The sequence below is a fragment of the Lathamus discolor genome, chromosome 2 (assembly GCF_037157495.1).
Source record: "Lathamus discolor isolate bLatDis1 chromosome 2, bLatDis1.hap1, whole genome shotgun sequence".
Classification (NCBI taxonomy): Eukaryota; Metazoa; Chordata; class Aves; order Psittaciformes; family Psittacidae; genus Lathamus; species Lathamus discolor.
In genome coordinates, this window is record NC_088885.1 from 13,998,018 (window position 1) to 14,019,983 (window position 21,966).

General features: G+C 41.1%; 1 protein-coding gene across 8 annotated transcripts in view; it reads right to left on the minus strand.

Annotated features, from left to right (window-relative positions):
- Positions 1-868: 868 nt before the first annotated feature.
- The window catches only part of BMPER (BMP binding endothelial regulator), a 148,284-nt gene continuing 127,186 nt past the window's right edge, over positions 869-21,966 (minus strand). For 4 of the 8 annotated variants that reach the window (XM_065665810.1, XM_065665809.1, XM_065665812.1 and 1 more), the window contains 2 exons: positions 8,655-8,785; positions 871-2,324 (listed from right to left, as the gene is read on the minus strand). In XM_065665810.1, coding sequence (XP_065521882.1) covers positions 2,143-2,324; positions 8,655-8,785 — 313 coding nt within the window. In that variant the 3' untranslated portion in view covers positions 871-2,142. Of the gene's footprint in view, positions 2,325-8,654; positions 8,786-21,966 lie in introns of all 8 variants that reach the window. The other 4 variants (XM_065665805.1, XM_065665806.1, XM_065665813.1 and 1 more) reach the window with 3 other exon arrangements.

The window sequence follows — 21,966 nt, forward strand, 5'->3', positions numbered from 1 at the left end:
CAAAAACCTACCAGTAATGAAAATCTATCCTAAAAGTGAGCTAGGCAAATAACCTTTGTAATGGCTTAGCCCCATATCTCAGCATCAGACACTAACAAGCTGAAATGTTCTTCTGTCTAACTGATGCTTTGAATTATTTTAATGACAGCCATTTTATATTTTAACTCCTTGGACCAACTGCAATTGTCCTAAATTTTAGCTTTGCCATTCAATTATTACGTGGGACACATAAAACTCTTGTAGTTTCCTGCTCTGATAGGATCTGCACATTTGCAATTCTGCTTCCCATTGCACTTGTGTGTGGCTTCAAAACCCTCCCTGCCAGTAAAACCAAATTATTTGACTGTTCTGAGAAAATGATTGCAAAGGGACAGAAAAAGATCAAGCTGAGTTTATTTAAGATGTGGATAAAGATCCACGGAATGCTCCTGGCATTATTTGCCCAGCTCTCTTTAAAACTGTGGTGGTGCAGCATCTTGGTTAGCATGGTACCTAAGCTAACCAGTCTCGCTTAGCATCCTCCTCCAGGATGGGACTGCAGGCAGATTGTACAACGCAAATGTGTTGCACCCACTCGCTCACTGTAAACTCAGATCCCGCAAAGCTTCCTGGAGAGTGAAGAATTGAAGGAGAAAACTGTTCAAAGCATTACAATGTGCAATTTCAACCCAAGGCATAACAGAAGTAGCTATGTGGGAGGATATTACTTCATTATAAACCTAAATCAGATGCCCAAAGATTTCTGTCATCTCCAGAGACCATTCTGTCAGGCTCTACAAGAGGTTTTCCAGTGGAAGAAAAATAGCCCAACACCCTCCCCCCTCTCCTCCAGGCTTGAGAAAGTTGTATGGCTTTTTTAACAGTTTCTAATGAAATCCCATATTATTGCTTCTCCCCTAGGAGACTTCAAAAGTCATGCAAACTTCACAGAGCCCACATGTTCATAAACCTCAAGCAAAAGACCAGTAAGGAAATAAATTGCAGTTTTCCAATTAGCATTTGACATTCTTTACTATTTTTTTGCTGGGGTGAATTTGTCTTTCTTCTAAACCATCCTGATAAATGAAATGAGCTACTAAACCCAGCATTATTTCATGTTTTAAGGCACACTGAAATCAAACACTCCAATTCACAGTGGGATTTGCTCTCTGCATAATATTTGGGTGAAATATGAAACAAACCCAGCAGTTTCAAACACGTTAAAGGGGCTAATATGTACATGACTATTTTCTTCAAGCTCCTTATTGTGTATTCACAGCTACTGCCAAACACAACAGCAGAGACGGGGCATTAGGATATGAAATGGGAAGTGGTCAGGTTTTCAAAGCGAGCTGCTGGGTGCCGAACACTTTTGAAAGTCTGGCCCCTGACTCTTTGGTGCTGTTCCAGAAAGAAATATCTCTCTGCTGGCAGCTGGCCAACCAGCTTTGGAAATCATTTTGCACAGTAATTTCAGTAAAGCATAAAAGCCAATCCCCAGCTTTCTCTGCCTGATTAAGCACTGTCACCAATCGCTATGCAGCTCTAAGGTACGCATGAAATATTCCTAGATAAATCCTCCATCTCCAGAGAAATGTGTTTCCTGTACAACTGTAAATCCAGGTTCTGTGTTGAAACTAATCCAGTCTGGCAGTGCTATGGCCCTAGAAAAGTTTCCTTGGAAACGACAAATTTATGCAATGGCAAAGTCATCCAATCTTTTCATGCCAGTATATTATATTAAAAACACCTGGTTTATTTATACAATGACTTACAGATCACAGTCCTAGAAATAATAATACATAAACTTTATAGCAAAAAATATACATATAATAATTCATCCTTCTATGATATATAGAAATGATGCATATTTGAGTGTGTGGACATATATATATAAATATACGGGTTGTACTTACGTTTTAGGGCACTTGTGTATAGATATGTGTATGTACATACACACAGTATACATTTATATATCTTTCCAGGCGCCATGTGCGTATACATAAACACACATAAATACACACACAGGAGCATATTTACACTCTGTGAGTAGATGTGTATTTTGCAGTATCTGCACACAAACAGCTGGAGTCCCTCACTGGCTGTGAGCATCAAAGGGGTCAGTGACCACCCGCATTAATGTCCATGGGAAGAGAACTAATGTCATCGCTGTGGGCACAGGACTGGCTTGATGCATCTTCCTTTGTGAAGAACTAAATTTGCTGGACAGTGGCATCCTGCAACACAGGGCTTGTTGCATGGGCCAATCTCGTTCCAGTTGTCACATGTTTTGACACATCCTGGACCACAGGTATCATAAACTGCACCGTGTTTACACTGAGTTGCTGTAAGACAGTTAAAAGGAACAAAATACCATATTACACAAAGGCCACAAGGAAAGTTAGCTATCTGCTTGGTTTCTACTGCAAATATCAAACCGCACATTTTGGTATGGCGATCATCTAGAGAAAAAAATTACTCACGTGATTGCACTACATTAAATTCAGCACTACTTTACATCACAAATACAATGGTAGCAAATTTCCTAATCAAAAGGTATCAAGTTCCTAGCAGTCTTTACTTATTTTGAGTATTTTAACACAGCTGATGGTATATAAAGCTTTGGTAAGGTTTGTATCTATAAGCAGATCTATGCTTTATATTTAAGGCTTGACATTATTAATTTATGTGTTACTTTAATTTATCAAAGATTCCTGAAACATTTACAAGGACAGACAGCTATTATCAGTCCCACTCCTACAGGAAGAAAACAGAGTCATTCACCATGTTGGATTTTCTAGCCCTAAGATTATACTTTCAATATTGCATGTTGCAGCAAATTCAAACAATGCTGTTAATTCCACAGCACCATTTCTAAACCACAACAAAACAATGAAAATCAGTTATTTCCATGCTTTATGCTATTTTACCAAGGGATCACCGAGAATGAGAATTCTTGTACTTAATGATTCCAGTATCTATTCATTGATTTATGTAGTTGACAGTTCAATGCATTTCCAACATAAGAGACCACTGAGGGCTCAGCTAAAAGCTCTATATCCCCTCAAGATCAATATTGAAACTGTTAACATTTTATATCCTGACTAATTTTTAGTATGGAGAATAATACATGCTTTGATAATGAATAGAAGTCTGTTACTCTTTCTAATGGCTGTGGTGATGGTAAAACCAAGTACTAATAGTTTATAGATGGTAAGGGATTCTCAAGCATCCAGAATCATCTCTTCCTATTTACAGAGAGGTGGCTGCATTAAGAAGGTTTCCTCCGTTTTGGGAGAGATAGAAAGTCCAGATATCTTAAAGAACAGTTCTGTTATGGACAGAAGCATGCTGTTCCGTGGTGAGGATTTGCCTTAGAGTGCCATTACAGCACTATTATTATTCATAAAGAGAAAATAGGCAGAAATATATTGATTAAATATGTATAAGAGTGTATAACAAAGGATGGAAGTCTTAGTGCTAGAGCATCATAAATTTAAGGGGTTCCTCCTCACCAGTGACAAGGTGATCTTCAAAAAAGCATCAACTTCTTGCAAGTTCTACTTCTTATGATTTTTATGATATTTATGTATACGTGAAAAGTAGCCCTGAAGAAGGAACTCTGGCAGGAATGCATACAAAGTTCTCCAGACACAGATATTAAATAAACAAACAAAAAAATGGATAGTACAGCAGAAAAATATCCGGGAGTTACAGAGAATCAACAGCTAAATATTAGACAGATACTAGATTTTAGGTAGGCATTAGGGACAAAAAAGCTCTCTAGCTTTCAGCATGAGAAAGTACCAGAGCAAGCTACCTAAAAACTTTGGGAGACACCTTTTACTGCATATCCCTCTAGAGCAGGTTGGAAAAAAACATGTTTCAGCAATGTTCAAGACAGGCTTATTCAGCTTGTGGGAATAGATGTTTTAAGCACTTTTTTTCCATCTTTACCCTTCTCTCTTGCTGTGCATGATAACTTTTATGCACACTGAAGAAGGAACAAACAACAGGAATAATTAAAATGAAATCTAAATGAAATAGGAAATTCAGAAGGTGGGAAAAACATGCAAGCAATAAGTGTACAGTAAAATATTAGGTTCACAACAAACTCTGCACTTACATAGCGTGTTAAGAATAGTGACTGAATCTCTGTAAGATGGGAAATTAAAATGTGTTTGTAAACAATGTATTAAAAGTCCAGAAAAGTAGACCGAGATGTTCAGAGATGGATAGTGATTTTCCACACACAATGTGAATTCTTTAAGAGGATTGTTTACTAGAAACTTCTCCTCTCTGAAAATGAGTTTCCCTTCGAAGGATCTCTGACGGACCAATCACAAACAAAAACACCAGGCTTCAGTACACGCAGTTTCCATATAGAAAGGCCTGTGAGCTTCCATTTTTTAGGCTGTACAGTTTTCATCCCACAAAGCTTCACTGCAGTAACAGCCAGCTCATTTGTTCCACCTGAGCTCTGTTTAGTGCCTCAGCCGGTGGGTTTCAGGAAAGTTGGCCAAGGTCTCCTTTCCACTTCCTCATCTCTGCCCAGAGCAAATGAGAACATATTACAGCCTGCCTTCAGCAGCAGTGGCATCTCTAGAGTAGTCCCCAGCTCTGCTCTACCACACATGGATGTGGTATATCAAAACACCTCCTTCTCCTTCAGATGATGCCATGTAGAAGATAACGTGACTTTATTTTCTGCTGTAGGCAGTCTAGAGTGACATTATTAACTCGCTGCCAAGGGGAAAATCAGAAGAGTACAATGGCTGCTGTTTCCTGGATGGCTTTTATTGTTGAGTGCTTCAGTTGCTAACATGTGGTGTGATTGATCCAGAACATTCCACATCATCAACACTTTAAAAAATAAAAATAAACACATTCTGCAGTAGGCTTCCTGAGGCCTGCTGAAATGAATCAGTACCATGTAAACATGGAAAACAGAAGGGATGCCATTGCACCCGTCTTTTAAGGCAAATTCTCTCCTAAAGAACCAAGCTCTGTTAGTAATAACATCCTCAGTGCACTAGCAAAAAAATAGTAATTCAAAAACCCAACCCCAAAGCACAAAAGTTACTAATAATACTGCATTTTGCAATGTTACCAGTCCCAACAGGATTTTTCCACTCTTCTTCTAGAACATGTGTTTGGCATGACAGATGTGAGCTTCCTCAGACCACTTTCTGAGCTGGCAGGATGATAGCCAGCTCCAGTCCAGAAGCCATATAGACACATAAATACAGTACTGTGCCTGAGCTAATAAACCCTGCCTAATAAGGCTATACAGTTTTCAGACCAGGGCTGGTCTATTCCAGCCAGTTTGGCAGCTTCACAGAGAAGGCTTGTATCTGTCTGCGCCTGTCTTTGTAGACATGGCTGTAATTATTTAGGAAGAGTTCTTGTTCCTCAACACAAAAGCCAAAACACCTAACATGGAACTGCTGAAGGATTCCCTTGGTGGGTGATATCTGGTAAACCTAATTCCATGGAAATTCCTAACTAATTTGTGCATCAAGGAATCGTCCTGCTTCTGCTGGTGTTGAACGATATGGGCTTTTGAGGTGTTTTGTAGGACTTTCAAACCAAATGTTACTCGTGGTGCTTGTAATTCACAACATCTCCCTTTTTAACATAGCAGAAGGCAACAGATCTGGGCACTGACCTTTTAATGATACACTTGTGTGAATCTTTTCAACTTTTAGTTTTTAATGAGTTTCCACTGAAATGTCAGAATAGCCTTATGATACATACTCACACGCAATAAAGGAATTAAAGGAAAACAACATATAGCAGGGAAAAGAGTGACTTTGGCCAGAAAATTCCACAGCAGAAAAGAGGGGACCAAGGAGAGAAGAGTCAAAATCATATATATACCCATCCTCCTCTAGTCTAGCCAAGCACATAGGAAAAACAGAAAATTGTTCAGTTTTTATGAGGCTGTTACAGCATGTCAGCACATCAGTGCTACCATGTGCATTTTGCACTTTATTATAGTCCATATCTACTTTTTATTCTTGCCTGTATAGTCATGCCCATGACAGGGAATTATTGCCATCTCCCATCTTTGAGTCTTCTTTCTCTCAGTGCCCTCAGAAATTCAATGTTAAATTACTATGGCCCAAGGCCTTTCACCACTTCAGATTACTTAATTGCACTTTATAAACTGCTTGCTTGGCCTTTCTTGGGCTACCCTCAGCCCCCCCCCCCCCTTTCTTTCTATTTCCTTTCCTCTTCAAACCTCTTCCATTTGTATCCTTTATTTTACACCTTGTATTACTTTGTTTTATTTCTTCTGTCCCTCATGCTGGATCTCCTGGCATTTTTTTTTTCTCCATCACTCATATTTCTTCGTGTGCCTGTCCTAACAGGTCTCACTTCCCACTATTTCCCATAGAAACCCATATTCCTTTCCAAACCCTCTCAGTTCCCATGCAGATCTCACAAACCTTTTCCTACCGTAAACATATTCCTTACTTATTAGCTTCTTCTCTTCACCCCTCCAGTTAAATAACAGCTGACATTCTCCATACCAAGCCAAGCTCAAAGGACAGCAAACCTTAAGCAGGAGTATTTTGTGGAGCACTGAGAGGACAATATGCTGCTGCACTGGGGGAAGAAGAGCAGGCAGGGAACAAGACATGTAATTCAGCCTCCTGAGCATCCTGTTTGGCTGGCCCTCCAGACAACACAAGCTTTCTGAAGGCTGTAAAAATGAGCTAAGCATACAGCAGTCAGGGTAGAGGAACTGGCAACCACACAAGATCTGGTTTTATAACACACAAAAGAATAATTAAAACCTGACTTTACTAATAAGCATACTCCATTTTCATCAGAACACAGCTCTTCCAAGTATCCCACTAGCTATGAAATGTCAAGCAGGAAATGAAAGTCACAGAGCGCTAAAATTTTATTACAGATATATTGTTTCATACCCAGGAACTTTTATCCATAATTAGGACACAGTAATTGTAACTACAAGTTTTGGGGAGAAAAAAAAAACAAGTTAAAGATTAAAATCTTGATGCTGGCTGCTGGTAAATTATGGAGTGCAGTGGATGCACTTTAATGTAATGCTTACTGCACGATTTACTGTAGAAGATGGTGATACTTTTCTGATATTGGATGCTTAAGTGTTTTGAGGGTACTTGACCAATACAGCTTATCTATATCTTCTGCTTAATAAGATTTCCCCTTTCCCTCTAGAAGCCTGCACTGAGATTAAAAACTTGGGTGGATTTAAGGGATTTAAGCAGTTCTTTCATTAGCTTTAATGAAAGATGTGCATTTAAATTCCTTCATAATGTTCTCTCAAGGACTGTTTTTGCCTCAGAAACTTTTCTTGTCTTTGGTAAAATGCCAGAAAAAAAATGTGAAAAGAAGCTTCAATTAGTTAAGTCGTGATATGCCAGCACTTGTATAAACTCCTTAAGGCAGGGACTGGAGTTTTTATTCCTTTTACAGCATCAGCCAGAGTAAGGTCTCAGTCTGAAGTGCTTTGGACAAAAAAACGAATAACTGAGGTCAGGATGCTAGCAGATCAATAGATTAAAATTACATACATTGTATGGCTGAGACCACATCCTTGAGTAGGGCTTTCACTTAGTGACACCCTGTCTGGATTTTAGTGTTCCTTTGTGGAAAAAAAAAAAAAAAAAAGAAAAAAGAACCTTTTGGGAACAGTCAATCAAGTGTAATTTGCTCTGTCATTCCCTCATTCCTGCTATCCTGACTTCAACAGAAAAGGAAACTGAAGTTGAGAGAGCAGACCCTGAGCCACACATGATCACCAGAACGGACCACAGAGCAATAGCTCTTTGACCAGCCTTGAGTATCCTTCTCTCGTTGTTGCTTTTTTTTTTTCCAGCTACTGTCAATTGCTTTTCATAAACCTGAATACACTTCCAGGCAAACCGATGCCATTATAGAATGTCCTAAATTAGTGAGACCATCATCAGGGGAAATATTAACCTGCAATACTGCATTTTACTTCAAGTGACCACAACCACAGGCCACCACTTCTCACGGAAACAATTATGCACAATCACTGGCAATTAATGCAGTCCTAATCACATGGGGAATCTGGGCCAAGCACCAAAGATAATGCAGGTTTGAATTTTAATATTCCATTAAATACATTCTCTCTCCTTCCCTTGTTGAACCTACTGCAATCATATATGCATGCTGTCTCTGGAAATATAGCTGTGTTTAACAGAAGGTCAAAGGAGTCTAAACACTGTCTGTAATCACAGAATCCTGGAATGGTTTCAGTTTGAAAGGACCTGAAAACTCATTCAGTTCCAACCCCCAGCCAAGCGCAGGGACAGCTTCCACTAGATCGGGTTGCCCCAGGCCCCATCCAACCTGGCCTTAATCAACTGTTTACATATCCTGAAAGAAAAAGGCATGTACTACTTCCTGGAAATACATAAAATTAAGACAGGTGGCATTAGAGGTGAAAAGCTTTGCAGCAAAATAAACATTTCTAGTATTTGACGGTTACAAATCTTTCCTCATAAGGTCTTTCTCTATAACTCAGTATGCAAGTTCCCTGCTGGTACAATTCCGGTCCTTTCTAGATGGTTCATTTTTGATCCTCCTCCAACAGTAAAAGGACAGTAGCCTATTAGCCTATGCACTGGCTTACAAAGAAGCAGTCCCAAAACACTTACCTGCACAGTTCTGTTCCGGTACCCAGTGGATTTTGAGCCCTTCCCTCTGACAGGCTCGGGCATATGCCAGGAATGACTCGCAGTAGCAGTTTTTATGAACTGGGCACTCACACATATCAGTCACACAGGACCTGCAGAACAAAGGCCCAGAACAAAGAATCAGGGAAAGCTTTGGTAGATAACCTCTCCGAGGTTGGGAGCTGATTACTTTCCAGTCACATGGAGTTCAATGCCACAGCAACTTGTGCTAAATGGCAGGGAAGTTAAACACGTCTCTGTTGTCACATCCCAAGGGCTCAGCTCTTTTTTAATGTGCTGCTCTGATGCAGAAAGTCTCAAGGGCACCAGGGAGAAAACCATGGAGAAAAACAGGAAGGTGAGAAGAGGATACAATAAATGTCAGGCAGAGAGTACCAAGACCACAGTGGGAAAAGGCAAACTCCATTTTGCAACAATTGTGTTTCAACACAAGATAAAGACTTCTTTCTTATTCCCTGCAAAGTAGTAATTTAATAATTATACCAATAATAAAAGCAGCATTGTTAAGTGGATGAGTTCTGCAGGTAATAAGCATATGTCCTACAAAGGATGAGAAATGGTGCCTTCTACTAGGTTACCTCCAACCTCTCCTTGGAGGCCCCAACGTAGCTAAATGCCTGTGTTCTCAGCAGCATCACTACTAAATACCAGACTTTAAGAGACTCCAAAGGAGCAGGAGTGATGCAGCATAACTGAGAAGTTCTCATGCTAGGAAATCCCACAGGCACTTGTTAATATCACCCTCTTCTTCCATTGCCTAAGATGGAATCATCACAAAACATGGAAGGGAGCAAAGCTGCTACCATGGCTCAAAGTGAAACTGCTACTGTGTGTGTCACCACTATATTTCAAGTTATTTCATTCAGAGCATGTGCCCATTTGGCACAGACCTAAACTATAACTGTCAAGAGCCAGCAGACTTGCAGTCAGCAGTTTCTGCATATGCAGAATGCTTGGGTGCTTCAGCAAATACAGCAATGCAAATTCAGAAATGCCAAGGAACTACTGCTCTGAGTGGAATCATTAGAATGCAGGGACAAGGTGCCCTCTGAAAATCATGCCTTCAGTTCCTCTCCTGTCCAGGAGTAGCTCTGTGCATGCACCTTGGGTGTTCCTCTGCTCCATGCACATTCAGGGACTTTCCTATGTCTGTGAGAGGCGCAAATCCTCTAGAAAGACCAAGGGCTGAAGTAAAAATGAGCTTTCAATGTTAACTGTTCTTGCTGTGGACCAAAATTTCAACTGTCTATAAAAAAAGAATGGATACAGGCTTAATTTTCCAGAAACTTTCCCTATAGCTGAGTAGGTAACAGCTTGGAAAAGTTGCAAGCACCTCAGAGTAATTAGGAGCCTTAATGGCCATACAATGCTTTAGTGTCACTGGGAACTCTTTATTCAAAACTACGAGAGAGAATTAGTGGTCCTTCAAACACACACAAGCTTGTTTCTGCATATCCAACAGTGCCCCTTAAAGAGGAGTATTTACCCTTGCCAAAGTCACCAGCTCTTTCAGTGACCATTCACATAGCTAAACCTGACAGTCGTACTTGACATTTCCATGAGCTTTTCTTCATTTTACTCTCAGTGGACCCCCAACACAAAATTACCTAAAAATTCACTGTGTGACAAATATGCAATGTAAACGCTAACGTAAAAAGGTTATCTGCCCTGCAATTACTGATATATGCTTACCGTGAACAAACAGAATTGCTTTGGAGCAAGTCTACATGCTTGTTTCTAAAGACCAGCGGTTTTCATTTGACATAACTTTACTTTCTAGGGATGATGCAATTTTATTTCGCTTTAGTTCTGCGGTAGGTCCCTTTACATCTTTCCCAGTAACAGATGTTGCTGTATGGGTATCACAGCTGATGGGCTGCAAGAAACAGATTAGCACAGCATCCCTGGCATTGTTTGATGTTGTTAACTGATAAAAGGCCTTGTATAAGCACAAAGGGTCACCTTTTTACGTGACACAGTAAACAAGTTTACACTGTTTCCTTTGGCCGCAACATGTTTGTGATGTCTTGCTAGCATCCCTGCAGCTGGCACTGCTCCATATACCCCACAGCATTTAGGAGGTGTACGTCTCATTTTACAGTGAAGTAGATGCTGGTTTGCTGGTGCAGCAAATTATTAGCACAAAGGGAGTCTGTAATAGTCTTAGAACCAGAGGTTGGTTTGGGTTGGAAGGAACCCCAAAGCTCATCCAGTTCCAACCCCTGCCATGGGCAGGGACACCTTCCACTAGACCACGTTGCTCCAAGCGTCATCCAACCTGGCCTTGAACACTGCCAGGGATGGGGCAGCCACAGCTTCTCTGGGCACCCTGTGACAGCGCCTCAGCACCCTCACAGGGAAGAGCTTCTGCCTAAGAGCTCATCTCAACCTCCCCTCTGCCAAGTTAAAGCCATTCCCCTTGTCCTGTCCCTACATACCCTTATCCACAGATACAAATTCAATTATTAAGGTATGGATTTCATCATCTTTTTGTCCCTGTGCTAACCTCCTTTATCAATCACAATTTACTGTTCTCCATGCAGATTTAGTTATTATTAAACTCTATGTTATTTAGGAATGTTTGCCAGTAACCAGGTTGGCTATGTGTTCACCGACTTCCTGCCTTAGAAATTATAAAATCCTAAACCTGAGGTACTTCCTCTGCTTTCTAGAGCATAAATACTTTTCCATTATCCAGAGGAGGATGCCACCTCCTGCACTGAGTCAACGCACCACCAGCTATCCCAGGTGCTTTCATCAGGTCAAGATGCCACTATCAGCCACACAGTCTTCTTAATCATCAACACATTGGTGGCAAGACTAGCACTCACCCTGACAAAGCCTGGGCATGGTCTGGGGGATGAGGGAGGCCAGGGCACTGTTTTTGGTCTGCAGGAGCACAACCTCTTTGAGGTTGCATGGAGATTAGCCCCTATATTTATGTGAGTGACACTACACCATTAACCCTTGGCATCCAGAGACGTTCAAGACTGCTCCAATTCAGTGTTTCACTCTGGATTCTCAGAGTTTCACTCCAGAGTGAAACATCTCCAGTTTGGCTGGAATTAACACGATATGCTACAGTGTTCAGCATGTGTGTCCGCTAAGGAAGGTAGCATGCCCCATGCGACACAAACAATCCTCTGATTCATTACATACCTAATTACTTGGGTAGCTTTTATTTTCCTGAAGTGTTTAATCCTGTTGATAGCTGCTGGGCTCAAGCCCTAAGTGTGGCTAAGGAGCAATCATCAGATTGCAGCAGGTTTATTAATGAATTACAATTGCTAATTATTTCTAAGTATATTAATTACAGTTAAATGAAAAATGAGGGTACAGAAAACAATATTGACAGCTGTTAAGAAGTATCAATCAAAATAAACTCTTTTTTTACCCCCTTAATGAAATTCCTTGGTGGCAAGTTTAATGCATTAGTATTAATTGTAGTTAGATGGATTGGCAGTTGAAGGAGCAGGGTCTGATAAATAGATTCAGTGACACTAACTGCATGCATGCAGAGGTTTAGCTGTACTCTAATCTGACTAACAACAGGAAAATAAACTTCTAGTAAAACTCCAGAATTAAGCTGATAATGAAGTTGTACTGACAAGGTACCACACTGCGCACTAACAGAGAGTTTGGATCTTCCAAGGTATTGTGATGCTTTACTAAGACCAAAATAGTTGCTTAAATGAAGCTTCAATATAAATCCATTACAGTATACAGAAATAATCCCATAAGATTGCAGGGCAAGTTACTTATAAAAGAAGCCATTTTACCAGCTATGGAAATACACACAAGATACTTCTGGGCAGCTTAGCTCTGTTCTCAGTGAAATCGTAGAGAGAGGTAATGATGTCATCCAAAACAAAATGACATTTCTTTTAAGGACATATTTACATATTTACATTCATCTGCGATGGTGCACTTTATCTGGAGACCCTGCTCCAAATAAGCACCAGAGCATGGCCAGCCTCTCAGTCCTCAACTGGTACCAAGTGCTTCACTGTGATGCCTTTTGATGCTGTGGATGCTGCCTGCAGGGTGTGTGTCAGAGATGCCGCTAATCGGGGGTGTATAATCACCAACTGCTGCAAGGGGAAATCCATGAAAGTGAAGGCATCCGGCAGCTGTGGGACACACCCTTGGAGGAGACAAACACACACACACACTCTGCTGCCACATCTTCAAAGAGAGCTGCATGAGTACACTCCTTCAGCAACAGCCCTTTTTCACATTAAACTATGGAAAGTCTCCAAGTCCCACAAAGGGCAAAGAACAGAGTCCTGCGTTACATGCATGATTAAAAGGAGGAAGAAGAAAAGATCAGAGCAACAAAGCCTACAGCTTTAGTCAGTGCCACTCAGGACTGAAATGGCAGATGTTCACTTGCTGAACACAATCAGTTCCTTTTCCTTTGCAGTACACACAAATCCACAACCAGAATCTGAGGAGACCTTATAATAGTCTTCCAATACCTAAAAAGGGCCAACAAGAAATCTAGAGAGGGGCTTCTACAAAAGCATGTACAGACAGGCCAAGGGGAATGGCTTTAACCTGACAGAGGGGAGATTGAGATGAGCTCTTAGGCAGAAGCTCTTCCCTGTGAGGGTGCTGAGGCGCTGGCACAGGGTACCCAGAGAAGCTGTGGCTGCCCCATCCCTGGCAGTGTTCAAGGCCAGGCTGGACGGCGCTTGGAGCAACCTGCTCTAGCAGAAGGTGTCCCTGCCTGTGGCAGGGGTTGGAACTGGATGAGCTTTGGGGACCTTCCAACTCAAACCAGTCTGGGATTTTAGGAGGGACTATTTTATTTGGACGGGTTCTTTTTCCACATTTCACAACAGGAGTTTGATGCAGGGCATTTTTCAAACCTTCTGATGCCTTCAAGAAGTGGCTCTATACAAATGGAAACATCTTCCTCTTTCTACCAGTAGGTCTCAACAGACTTTACAAAAGCAATTAGAGATTGCATCACTACATTCATTTTATGTATGTGAAGAGAGGCATCAGGAGGTAAAGGGGTTTGTACCTGGGATAAGTTGTACACTTGCAAACTCTAAAGCCTGAAGGGTTATCTACCTAGAGAGGAGATCTGATTTCCAGTCCCACCATCCCATGAGACAGACTTCTTAGGATAACTCCTTACTGCGTATGCCAAATCAGAGGTTTTAGCACAAAGCTTGGTCTAATTAAGCACTAGTTAGGAAAATTGCCATACGCCAGTTGTTATGTTATAGGAAAGTTTGTTTGGTTTGGATTTCGTACAAAGTTTCAACGAGTTGCCATTACTTATGGTCCCAGAAGAGAAGTAATTTCACAAGGTAAGAAGATGAGAAGCTGAGCCATATTCTGATGTAAAATGGAAAGGCTCATGCTGTTGCTATCGCAAGCTCTCTCTTGTCTGTATGTGCATGTTTAATCTTACTGAAGTATTGAAGCAAGGTATGTAGAGCTGGAGACTATGGCTTTGAAGCTTCAGATCAGAGGCTTGAGATCATTCTCTCTTTCGCCAGAATTTACTAGTATTAATGCAAAAGCAGCACACATCTCATGAGAAAGGTAGTTTTGGAAGCTGCTGAAAACACAGAAGCCCTTACATCTATTGAGTATTTGTTCAAAGCACTTGCCTGGGGAACAGACTGCTTCATGCAGCAAAGGCACTCATTTTCAAGGATCATTTCTTCCAAGGCCAAGTAACTATATCTGCACTCCCTCTATGCTTTTCCTACACATCATAACAATGGTAACATTGCCTTGGGGATGTGATAAAGTCATCCATCACAAAGTTAAACCACAAGTGCCCTAACTTTTTTCTGGGAAGTGGGAGGGTGTCCAGTAAAAGTGGCAGGCAGCATACATGTGTTTCGTACTGGAGACTCCCCCATGGAACCAGAACTCCCACACTGCTGAACTGGCTCCAAAAAAACCCTAAAAAATGTGGGAGCAGAAAGGAAACTCACAGCTCATCTCTGATGAGTGCACAGCAAATCTACTGCAGGCATATGCTTTCCATGGGTAAATCTCATTTCTATAAAGAGAGCATTGGCCATAATGCCTGAGAATATCGCAGTTGTTTTTGGCAGATTGCAGAGGAGGAGTTTGCAGTAGTAGGCATTTGAATCACGCATTCAAATTTCATCCTGATCCCAAATTTTTGTCTGACTTTCGACTAAGCCATGGACTCTATTGCCACACGGAGCCAAGCGGAAAGAAATTATAAAATATGCAACTCCACCAAAGGGCAAGAGCTGTGTGTGATCTAAGATTTCTAGGGCATAGCAGTGATGCTACACATACATTGAAGAGTCCTAACTTAACTCTGAGTGCCATTGCTCCTGCTCCAGATATAGACTTCGCACTCAGAGATAATTAAACAGAATCACACAAGATACCCACATTCATCCCTGCCTTGCCAAGGCACTCTTTCAAAGCAGTTATTTAGAGGACTTCAGTCAACTTGGGAAAAGGATGCTGTAAATGCAAGTGGCAGTTATTGTTGGTAATTTCCAACGTAGCAGAAACAAACAGCAATTCATTTTTATTTTCTCTGCATATCCATCTCCTTTAAAAGCAGTCAAAACTCATACTTTCTTCACAAATGGTAACCAAAAATGGTATTTTCCCACCACTGAATAAATGAATGTCCATGTAGACCCCTGAAAAAAAAGTACTGTGCTGCACAATATCACCCCAAGCCTATACTATGTACTACTAAAAGTATTCTCCAAAAGCCTTGGTTAAAGCCAAAAAGTATTTTTAACCTTTCTATAAAGAGCAATCTGTGTCAGAATTGTGTTTCATTGCCTTCACCAACATTACCCACAAGAATATGGTAAAATGAACAATGAAATGTTCTGGAACATTTTCTAAAACTGCTTAAAATGAACGTTAACAGTACAGCGCTACCCTGACACCTACTTACAATCTCTCTAAATTTGAAGTAGCAATGGTAAAGGCACTTAAAAGGGAGTAATGAGGAAGAACCAAATAAGGAACAAAATAACACAGCAACCTCCCCTACCTCTTTCTTCATGATAATTTGCCTACTAATGTGTCAAGTAGGTTTCTTGTCTCTTGTGCTTGGATACTTACAGGCATCTGTGGCTTTAAATGTTCTTTCTCATCCTCAGAATGGAAAGGCTGGCTAAAATCCCTCCGTGGGGAAATAGCTGAACCATGACTGAGGAAGACAATGAAGTCCCATGCTAGGCTCCAAGAAGCATCTGGTATGACTCAGAATATTTCCTAGAGCTGAAAGTTACAGTACAGCTGAGCAGCTGACTTGCCACCTTTAGAAAGAGTGGATTTTTGCTCAAGAAACACTGACAGATGATGGAAATGCCACCCACAGCCCTGGAAGAGCTGACCCCTTGCACTGCCACTCACTTTCAGAAAGTGGGAGAGAGTTTTCACCTCCTCCTCTCCTCTTTCTGTTGAGCTGGGCCATGAAGAATTTAACCTTTAAAGTCCTGGCATTTGAAATAAATATCTGTATGCATGAGAACTTGAGTTGTTTTAAGTTCACATGTAGCATTTAGCTGGAAGTGAAACAGTTCAAATCAGAATGTGCAGAAAGGAATTATTAGAATAAAGAGGACATACGGCATAAGTTTCTTAACCCACACCAAACAGGTACCCAACATCACACTGAAATGTACCCATCCAAAAATACTCTCTTTTACTTGATTGCTTGAGCAGTATACATACAATTTGTTCCAGCCTCTTTGGTGAGGTTACTGCAAAAATGATTTGTCTCCCTGTATGTTGTATGATCTGTGGTTTCTGTACCTGGCTGGAAAAGATAAGGACTACAATAACTCAGCTTGAGAACAGACATAGTTTCCAAACTCATTATAAAGAGGTCGTTTGTAATAAAAAGTTTGGACCAACAGAAAGATACAGAGGCAAATTTAGGAGTACCACCTAGACCCTGACACTGAAGGTTCAAAAGATGGAACCTGCTTTCTTAAGGCATTTATTTCTTCAGTTAACTAATATCCAGTCACCCACTTGCGATTATCAACCAAATAACTGGTAAAGATTACAGTAGCAGTATGTCTAATGCTACCTGATATGGCTTATCATGCAAAGCCTTCTGGTGAAAAAAACTCTAGGTGCTCATGGGTTTAATGTTCAGAAAGAAAGTCACCTCCTAAGGGGTTTTTTACATTTCTATTCACTGCATGCACACACTTAGCTTAGCACTTACACTGCTCATGTGAATTTGCTTATGACAGAGACACTCCATCGTAATGGAATTTTCAGTGTCCTCTGGCATAGCTACAATGGAAAACCCATCACTGTTTTGAGCTTTTGCATTATGTAATTGACATAAAATTTCATCTTTTTCTCCATGTCTACACTTGCTTTTCAGAGTCCACCTAGTCTCAGTTCTTTAGGCACAAGTGGAGACTGAACTGTCGTATCTTATCTAAAGAGAAGAAAACCCAGTCATTCCAATTCCATTTCAAAAAGACAGACACTTTTTAATATCTAGCTTTATACCATTCAAGCGGCACTTTCAATCAACAGCTAAGCTTTGCTACTATGTTTCATACAGTGCAAACGAACATGGCATAGACTAAATGAATCTGAGTTCACCAACTTTCGCTTTAGTAGACAGAGAGCCCATTAACGTATTCTGTGTGACTGTCCTCATCTGAGGAAAAGCCACAGATTTTCCAGGAGCACTATGAATGTCCTAGATAGAACCTACAGAAAAATAAACCACGTAGACATACCAACAGCATATTGGCATAGTCATGAGACAGGCATATAAAATAATGCAAGTTTTAAATCTTCTAAAATAAGAATTCAAACCAGATCATCTCATTCTGTCTAATGACAAAATATACCGTGGTCCTGCTATGCTATCTGTCATAAAAATATGTTCTATAACAAGAACAATGAGAACATGAAGCAGGAAATATTTCTGAAGTGCAAACATAAACTGAAGTTATCTTTTGCTTTTGTTGATGATTCACTGCATATATTTCAAAGTAGGCCTTGTGATATAATAATAAACAGGCTGGCTAGCCTAGAAACTCACATTCTCATCCTCTGCAGAGCCCACTCCGTGGCTTAACCCTTATAAAATTAACTTCAGTCAAGCATATTTTTCCTCTAGGTGGCTGCAGAGCATTTAAAAAGTCACTGGCACCAGATGGAATATGAAAGAAAGAGAGCAAGGGAAAGAGCAGACAGGAGATGGCCACTTAGAAAACAGCTTTCCTCCTTATCTTGCTCCTTTTACAAAACAAAGGCCAAAAATCTTGTTTGGGCAAAATCAGGCTCAACAAGCATGCCACCTCCCAGCCTGTAACATACAGTGCATTTCACCGCAGAGGTCTCCCTGTTTGCTCTTCATCAAAGATAACTGCTAAAAATGGGACTTGTGAGAAGTGGCATAAGAGCCAGCTTAAACTGAATCTTTTTAATTAACCACTGTGTTCCTGGCTTTATGGCTTCTGTGTGGTCCTGGCCCAGACCCATACAAAGATACGGGCACATAAAGCGTGATTTAGGCAGGATTCAAACACATAAATGCAAAACTGCAGTCCCATCTCGGTTGCCCTGCCCATGGCAAGTCTGACCTTGCTGGATATTTAGTTTGATAGATATTTGTTATTTGCTGGATATCCATGCTGGTTATTTAGTTCCCGTTTTTATGTTTCCTCAGGCACCTCTGCTTTCGCTCTGCATGTTCTCAAGACCATGTGGGCACTCTCAGGCATTAACTTGACTGTCACTCTGACAGAGAGGTCCTCCTACCCACCAGGAAGGGTTGTCTTGAAACAGCAGCAGTGCTGTCATGGTCCCATACAATATTCAACAGAGAGGGCTAACATAACAGTCTGATAGTGATACAGGACTCAGTCAGGAGGCAGAGACCTGGTTTCTGGTCTCTGGTTGGTTTGACTTAGCCTGCTACTTCGTATGCAGAAAGCTCTGGATAAGACATGTTCTGCATGCTGCCACAGTTCTTTAACCTTCCTGACTGCAAGATCTCATTTGCAAACCACTGTACAGAGCCTGAAAACACAGAGGATGAAAGACTGGCTCCAGTGAAATGGATGGGGATTTTCCTACTGACAGCAGAGGAGCCAAGACTCAGAACTGTCATCAGCCTTTTTTTTTTTTTTTTTTTTTTCAGTTCTGTACTTCAAGGCTTTGAAGGATTCAGACTCCTTGAGCACACAACAAAACATTCAATTCAAGCTTCCTTAATTAAAATGCTACGCATTAAAATTTCCTGCGCTAGACATAGCGACTCCACGACATATAAGCCTGGCCTAGGAGCCACAGGAACCCACACGGATGTTACGAAGTCAGAATGACCTCTTTCTTGGTGAGGTGGGATGAGATTACATGAACAAATGGAGCCGAGCTTTGTTCTCCTTCATGACAAACTTAACTTTCATTGTGTTGCTTGGGCACAGCCACTTACTTGCCTAGATACAAAGGCTGATGTGAACCAGCAGTCTTTAAAGAGAAATGCTAGCCATGAGCAGAAGCGAACCCTTCCTATAACAGAACAATCATGACCACGGGTTATTTCCCTGATCATCCGTGTGCGATGCCTAATGACAAAGATGCTAAGATAAATTTTGGGCTTAGTCTTGTATACAAAGCCCTAAACATCTGAACTTGACTTTGCCTCTTTTTGTTGGCTAAGCAGAGACTCTATGGACTAGATCAATGCCTGATGTTAGCCACCTTAAACACGCTGCCCGATGGAGCCACAAAGCAATTAATTCTCTCTCCATCACTTTTCACTCCATAAAATCTTCCCTTGTCTCCCTACAGAAGCAGCAGAGAGATCTCAGGGCTGCACCAGTTTGCTATGCAGCTTGCTGTCAAACTTGGCAGTGGTTGTAAGCTACTCAAAACCTTTCTCACCAGCAAAGCTTGCAGGTAGGAATTGTCAGCACTGAGTGTGCCTTTGGGAAGAGGGAGGCAGCACGGCAGCAAGGCAGCCCAAACAGCACAACTCCTGAAGAAGCCCAGCTGACAAGAGAAATCCCAGAAGGCAGTATGGAAGGAAAAGCTGTTGCTGGAGGTTGCACAGGACTCATAGTTCATGTTCTCCATGGGTCCTTGGGAAGCACAGTGTTTGCAGTCCCAGCCTCTGAAAGCCACTGACTTCTTCCCTTTAAGGTGAGCATGCGGCAACCACTCAGTAGTTTTCCTGCTCCTATGGATCTTTCCACAGGTGAGGAGCCTGAGGGCCAGTACGAAAGCATGAGTGGATTAGCTCTGTCAAAACAAAGATCCTGGGTTTTGTGCCAGTAAGGAAAAAAAAAAAGAGGGAGCAAGGAAAGCATAAAATAGAGCATATGATATATTGAAGGAAAACTGGCTTTTAATAGAATCTTTTCAAAGTTTTCCATTAAACTCTGGTTGCTTGCAGTGCAAGTTTTGGAATGCAACTCCCTCATCCCCTTAGGATGGTCTGTGTTTTATTACGTTAGTAAGGCAGCCCAGTTTACCCCTAGCAGAGCTACTGCATGAAATGTTTCAATCTCAAGCCAAAGTGGCAGGAGCAAAAGCCCCTCCTGATTGATTTTCAGCTGCTAATCAGGGGCCAGTGATTTAATGTGTTTTTTATCATGTGCAAATTAAACTTTTGTTACCAAGCAGTAGTAAATCACGAATGCTCACATCATCATGAATCAGATGACAGGCATCCAAATGCTACCCATACGACGACAAGATTTCAGCTGAGTTACCTAATCAGAATGAGCAAAGGAATGTATCAAAAGTAGATTACATCAGGCACTTTTATCCACTAACGCCACAGCCCCATCATAGAAGGCCACCAAATTTGTCAGCCATAATTTGCTCTTAGTAAAGCCATGTCGACTGTCACCAATCCTGTCCCAGCACTACAAAAAGTGATGCGATTTCACCCTGCTCTCTGAAGTTTCCTGTCTAAATGTAGTCAGCTTTAAGCCTCTGCTTTCTCACAGTCTCTTTAGAGATAAGTGGCCAGGACTCATTCTTCTGAGTTGCAAGATAGTAGCTCTTGAACAGGCTGTCAAGAGACCTATTCTTCAAAATACTTCAGAAGAAAAACTCAAGTATGTTTTACCAAATCCTCCTTCCATGTGAATCTTGTAAATAACATCTATGCTAACCAGAAGCAGTACCATTCTGCTGCATTTTCCTCTTTCTCTGCATGTGTGCATGTGTAAAGATTCACTCATTTTCTACTTCCTAGGTCAGTAATGCAATATGCATTGCACTTCAGGTTAGACATAAATCTTGTTTCCTCAGCTGCCCTTGTATTTATTGCATTGGGTATCTTGACATTTGCTGGAATTACAGCAAAACAAGAGGAACTTAAATTTTAACATTAGTTCTCTTGCCTAATGGGTTGATGAAATCATATAACACCTCCATGGAGATGTGCGCATGTTCAGCACACTCAACGTGGATGTCAGCTGCAGTCAGACCTTACATCTCTCCACTTGCAAGGAAAGAATAGATGCATACATGCAGAAATTTCATCTTATCTTGAAATCTTCTCAGAGAGATTATATTATTGTGAATGGCAGCCCAGAAGTTCTTAGAGACCCCTTTATGTAACAGTAGCAGCAGCCATGGAAAAAAAGAATCAAGAGGCAATGAAGCTCTTGATCCCATCTGGGCAAAGAGTACAAAGAGAATCATCACGTCTGCATGAAGTGAGTGATGGTGATGGAGTATTAACAGAAGAGGCAGAATCCCCAGAGTCAAACACTGTGGGAATGAGTAAAAGCCACAGAAGGAAATAGAGGCTAAAGAGAAAGGCACACAGTAAATATCTGCAGATGCTGTTGTTTGCAATGGGGGCTGAACCAACAGGGACGTAGTCACACACACACGCAGCACCTCACCAGTGAAGGAATATTCTTTTCAAGATCAAAAGTCAAGCAGCAATAAAATCCGTGTCAAGAAACACAGGCAGAGGAGGTTGTGCATGCTCACTCGTGAACATCTGCGCTAAGAAGCCACTTAAGTAACCATGCAACAGCATGGAATAAACATCTGCAGTGTGTAGACCACCAGCTGTGCAGTAATAATACTTTGAATATCCAGAGTGCCTTTCATCTGAATACTGCAAAGCATTTTCCAAACAAATTAAGCTTCATGACACCACTGTGAGCTTCTTATTTAATGATAGGATTATTTCATCCTGCACCAAAATGCCATTGCTGCCAGAATGAAAAGTAACACCTGTTTATCATCTCACAGAAACGCTGTGCGATTTTCATGATGGGAAGTGACAAAA